Source organism: Siphateles boraxobius, unplaced genomic scaffold (genome assembly GCF_051911475.1).
Source record: "Siphateles boraxobius isolate OS27281-9 unplaced genomic scaffold, OSU_SipBor_1 56, whole genome shotgun sequence".
NCBI classification, from domain to species: Eukaryota; Metazoa; Chordata; class Actinopteri; order Cypriniformes; family Leuciscidae; genus Siphateles; species Siphateles boraxobius.
Window position 1 is genome coordinate 5779248 of NW_027509182.1, and position 6000 is coordinate 5785247.

The 6000-nt window shown below is 39.7% G+C and overlaps 1 protein-coding gene across 1 annotated transcript in view; it reads left to right on the forward strand.

Moving 5' to 3' along the window:
* Positions 1-4758, forward strand: part of vps37d (VPS37D subunit of ESCRT-I) — a 50613-nt gene extending 45855 nt beyond the window's left edge. The window contains exon 4 of the mRNA XM_077206536.1: positions 3323-4758. Coding sequence (XP_077062651.1) covers positions 3323-3805 — 483 coding nt within the window. The 3' untranslated portion in view covers positions 3806-4758. The remainder of the gene's footprint in view (positions 1-3322) is intronic.
* Positions 4759-6000: the final 1242 nt, after the last annotated feature.

A 6000-nucleotide genomic window follows, 5' to 3' on the forward strand; every position in this document is an offset into this window, starting at 1 on the left:
GCAATAGCCTATTGACATCTTATCCGGGAGATAAGTCTGTAAATTCGAGTAAAATCACAGGCTTCGCTTATCCCGTGCGAATGCGCCACACGAAATTCAGATGTGGGTGGGTAATTTCTAATTCATACGAGTTCCCCAGATAATACTAATCCCGTGCGAATAGGGCTTTAGAATGTCACAAATACCAGAAGCTGGGCATTATCAGTGGTATCTGTTTTGATTCATCCACAGCTCAAGAAATGCACGGTGCATTCTGAATGGCCTCATCAAGTTAGCGCATCTTCAGCTAATATTTCAGTTGACATTGTTGGCGTGCGCTATGTACTCGGCGTATATAAGGCACATTGGTTTTGAACTTGTTGCAGGGAGAATGAATGTATTATTTTCTGTCCATTTTCGCTATCAACTTTTCTTTGCTTTGAACAAGCCGTACTCATAGAGAGTGAGACATTGCGCTGGTGTCGATCCTGTTTGAAATCTGACTAAAATGATTTTATTGACTTTTTAAAATGATTTTATTGATATTGGTTAATGCTGTTCAGTAAGTATTTGTCTTTTGCTGGGTCCGGACACGGTCTGCGGTCCACCATTTGAATATGACTGCTCTATTGGATTGAGATCTGGTCACTGTGAAGGCAATTTGAGTATAGTGAACTCATTGTCATGTTCAAGAAAACAGTTTGAGATAATTTCAGCTTTGTGACATGACAAGTTTATCCTACTGGAACTGGAAGTAGGGCACACTGGGTAGTAGATTGGTATACTCTGGTCATAAAGGGATGGACATGGTCAGCAACAATACTCGGGTAGACTGTGGTGTTTAAACAATGCTTAATTGGTATTAAAGGGCCCAAAGTGTGCCAGGAAAATATACCCACAACATTATACCAGCAGTAGCACGAACCGCTGATACAAGGCAGGATGGATCCATGCTTTCATGGTGTTTAGACCAGATTCTAACCTTTCATCTGAATGTCGCAGCAGAAATTGAGACTCATCAGATCAGGCAACGTTTTTCAATCTTCTGTGATCCAATTTTGGTGAGCCCGTGTGAATTGTACCATCAGATTCTTGTTCTTATCTGACAGGACTTAAACTTGTGTGTTTTCTGCTGCTGTAGCCTGCTTTAAGTTTTGACGTGTTGTGCATTCAGCGATGCTCTTCTGCAGACTTCGTTGTAATGAGTGGTTATTTGAGTTGCTGTTGCTTTTCTATCAGATTGAGTCAGTCTGGCCATTATCCTCTGACCTCCAGCATCAACAAGGCCTTATCACCAACAGAACTGCTGCTCACTGGATATTTTCTCTTTTTTGGACCATTCTCGGTAAACCTTAGACATGGTTGTGCGTGAAAATCCCAGTAGATCAGCAGTTTCTGAAATACTCAGACCAGCCTGGCACAAACAACCATGCCATGTTCAAAGTCACTTAAACCACCTTCCTTCTCTATTCTGATGTTCAGAAGATCATCTTGACCATGTCTACATGCCTAAATGCACTGAGTTGCTGCCGTGTGTGTGTGTGTGTGTGTGTGTGTTTTACTTCTGAAAATGTACAAATCACATTTATATTTATATTTTCTGAAAGGACAAGATTAACTTAGAAGACTTATATTTGTATTTATGCATTAGCTTTGGGATCCTTTTACTTTATATTTGTGGAATGGTAGCTTTACCTGCAATTATAAAATGCCAGTGTGACATAGATGGGGTCGGACATCATATTGCGGAACCTTATTTATTTATTTATTTATTTGAGTCACACATTGCACGTTATTGTCCTACACAGATGTGTAGTTTGCCAAGGGCAGTGTCCTAAAAGACTTTATTGTTCTGTCTGCGAGTACATTTAGGGGGTAGGTTTGTGCAGACAAGACTTATTAATTATTCAATCCCCCATACTGAGACAGACAGAGTGCAGACACCTGCCCCTTCCACCAGAGGCTTCAGTAGACACATGAGCTCATGTTAAATTTATCCTGCCATTTATTAGTAAAGGACATCATGTTTGTGTGTTTAAAAAAAAGTCAGGTAATCAAAAAATTTGCTTTATGTATTAACATCTAAATTAATTTATTTTCCCTGCTGTAAAACTTTTTTTTTACTAAAATGTGCAATTCTTTCTATTCAGTGCGACTTACAGCAATTATCAATTCAATGGCTTCAAAAATAAAAGCTTGAAAATGTTAAAAGCTTAAGGTTTTGAACCTTTGAAAGTGAAGAATTTAAGAAATAAAGTTCTAAATATGAGTATTGCCACTTGTATTATTATGATCTAAAATTCATTCAAATTTTACAGTAGAATTATAATTTACAACACTAGTATATTTCGGTCTTTTATTTATTCAGCTATATTATTATTCTTTAATTATTTTTATTATAATGATATGCAATTTGAGAGGTTGGTCATGCAGTGTTATATATGCATCTAAAAAATATGACAAAATATTAGAGCATTTGATCTGTTTATTTGCCCTGTGATCATTAACCATCATACGAATGTGCTGCTGAATTATTAAAATATGTTACCCTGGACCACAAAACCAGTCACATGGATAAATCTTTTGGGATTTTATACATCATCTAAAAATGTAATAAATAAGCTTTCCATTGATGTACGGTTTGTTAGGATAGGACAAGATTGGGCCGAGAAATCTGGAATCTGAGGGTGCTAAAAAATCGAAACATTGAGAAAATCGCCTTTAAAGTTGTCCATTTATGTTCGCGATTTTGCTGCATTCACTCACAAAAATAAATGTTTTATTTATTTACAGTAGGAAATTTACAAAATATCTTCATGGAACATGATCTTTAATGATCTTAAGCAATAAAGAAAAACGATAATTTTGACCCATAGAGTGTATTGTTGGCAATTGCCACAAATATACCTGTGCTACATGTGGTTATGTTTTGTGGTTATATTGACTGGTTTTGTTATCCAGGGTCACATATTTACTGAAAATCTCAGGGAGTACGTCAAGTAAATATTTGACATTTAAGGGTTTCCCCAGAGCTAGACCATCTTAAACCTGCTAAGACCACCAATCTACCTTAGGCTGGTTTAAGCAAATTTTTTTCCCAGCAGGGTTTATTTAACTCAAAAATATTTCTTGAAATGATAGCATCAATCAGACTGCTTGAAATTATGCCACTAAAAGTCATTTGAAAGTTCATATTAGGTGTAAAAATAACTTGTTTTATCCAACTGGGCTTTGACATTTGTCTTGGAACATTGTCAAAAAGACAACTGCGTCACACTTGTTATGAATCCGGCTTGACTTCCCGCCATCTAATACCTGTTTATTTGTCATTTGACCTTCACAGGAGTTGCTGGAGAGGTTCATGGAGGGCCACGTGCCCCTGGAGGAATTCCTTGATTCTTTTCAAAGCCACAGGAAGACGTACCATATCCGCCGCGCTCAAGCCGAGAAGCTCCAGGAGTTCAACAGACCCGACAGGAAAGCGAAGAAACGGGAGGAGGAGCAGAAGAGGGAGGAGGAGCACAAGGATTCCCGTCCCAACGGCATCAGCGCTCACCACGGCCCTCCTCGTGTCTTCCAGCTCAGATACGGTCTGACCCCGGCCATCCTGCTGCCTCTTTCCCCTTCCTCGGCTTCGGTCCTACCTCCTCTGGACTCGCGCTCATGCCACCCGCAGGTCTCAGGGCCTGGCGCTCCTCACTCCTGCCCCGGGCAGCCCGTTGGCCTGAGAGTAATAGGACAGTTACCCGGCTGGCCGGTGAGGCCGGTCCGATTGCAACAGCTGTACAGGCCCAGTCCCCATCAGTCCGAGCCTCCGTGTCGATAACGCTCAGCACCGCGAGTTTGACGTGAAAGCAAAAGTCCACAAATTACGCAAAGACCACGTGAAGCCTTCATCGGGTCAATATATAATACTGATGCTGCCATGAAATCAAACTAGGGCTGCACAATTAATCGCAATGAAACCGCACGCGATTTGGCAAAGGCTGCAATTATTTAATGCGCAACTGGTCCGTGCAACATGGCTGATCGGTAGTAAACACCAGAGGGCGCTCTCACACACACACCCCGTAAAAGTACAATATCACACGTCATTCCATGAAAATCCCTATCGGGCATCATCGCTGTACCTTTGATTGATTAAACATGACTAATAAACACACTACTGCCTTATTCTGTGTAAGAAGCCACATCATCTGAGAAGAATGCTCAACTGTCGTTATGAAGTGAGTTTGGAGTAAAAGCATGTTATTAAATGTTGACTTTTGTCGGACAAGATGTTCATAAATGCTTCTCATGTTTGGAAAGATGTGTTGCTTTTTCAGATGCACGTTATAAGTGACTCAAACTCACAGTGCTTTCAGATGGAGCAGCGTTTACAGAGCCGTACATCAATGACAAGTGGCGCAGTGACAATGATAAACGCAGCCTTCGCGATTTCAAAATCGAGATAAGCCAAATCGGTTTAAGTGCGATTACATGGAAGTTGCGATTAATCGTGCAGCCCTAAATCAAACATTCATGTACCCAAAAAGGGAGGATAGCAGAAAGCCATAAAGTATTTGTTAATGTTGCTTGTCGTTGTTGCTTGTTCGTTTAACTTGGTTGTGTTTTGTATTTGTGTGGGTTTAGTCGGGACGTGGCAGGAGTTTAGCTGCTGTTTCATGACTTTTTGACTGGAAGGTCTTTCGGACCGCTGAGGGACTTGTGAAATGGCACCTTTTTGTAATGTTAATGGGTGTTAAATAAAGTCTAATCATGATGTTTATTTTAAAACAATATTTGCTTGTTTTGTATTTTATTTTCTGTTTCCTTGGTGTTGGTCTTGAATTTACTATACTGTAAAAATCTGTTCTTAGGGGCCGTTCACACACAACGTGTTTTTGCATTCCACTGCGCTACTTAACACAAAGAATCTTTCTTGAAACAACAAATGTACCTGAGATTCAAAAATATAGTATAAATCTTTGTAAAAAAAAAAAAGTTTCATTGATATTACTAGCCTGGCAAGCCAGACCTATCTTAAGATGTTATGTCTGGGAACTCACAATTGGCATACCTCAATCCGAGGGGCGGGATAAACAGTTGTCTTTCAAATTCCCTCTGCACGCAATAGGACAGCGCTACTACAACCAACCAGAGCAACGGACAGCTGTGACTGAGTGAGTCCCATGCGTTTTTTCACCAGTGGAGCTAGTTGATATATTAAACTTTTGCCGTATCCGGTCGTCAAAACTCCGAACACATCTTCCTTTTTTAAGAATGACTTAAGTGACGTTCTCTTAACTCCAAGTCATCCAGAGTCGCTGCCAAAGCCGATTCGAAAGACCGCTGTTCGCCAGCAGCATTTTCTTTGTTTTCAAGTAGCAGGGAAATTACGCGGAACTATGCGCGGAACCGTCACAACACTGCCGTCATTATGTTAAGCCCGCCCACCAACTCTATACACGATGTGACTGGCCTGACCAGAGTTTGTTTTTTCCTGCTCAAAAGTCTATGGAGAGTTGCTAGACCACACTTTCTGCAAAATAATTTTTGCTGCCGCTAGGGTACGTCTAGATTTCTAGGCTATTATATTACTGTACATTGGGTCAAATAAAAACAATATGTCAAGAACATCAAAAATCTGGTCAGGTTTCACCTCAGCATCAAATGAACTAAATAATTAATTAAGAAAAGAACCATAATTTATATATATATATATATATATATATATATATATATTAGAGGTGGGCATAGATTATTTTTTTAATCTAGATTAATCTCACTCTAATCTTGGAATTAATCTAGATTAAAATGGCTCATTTGAATTCTGCCGAAGGCATTCAGAATATGTGTGCTACCAAAATAATGACTAAAAGTAAGTCTTTGAGAATAGTTCGCCTCGCGTAGGGATGTGAATTTCTGCCAAAAATGCCATTCGACAATAGAGGAGCAAAAGTCGAATATCGTTCGGAAAAAAAAACCGCACACTCACAATGACAGAAAGGGAGGCCAATTTCATCTTTAGCGATTTGTCAT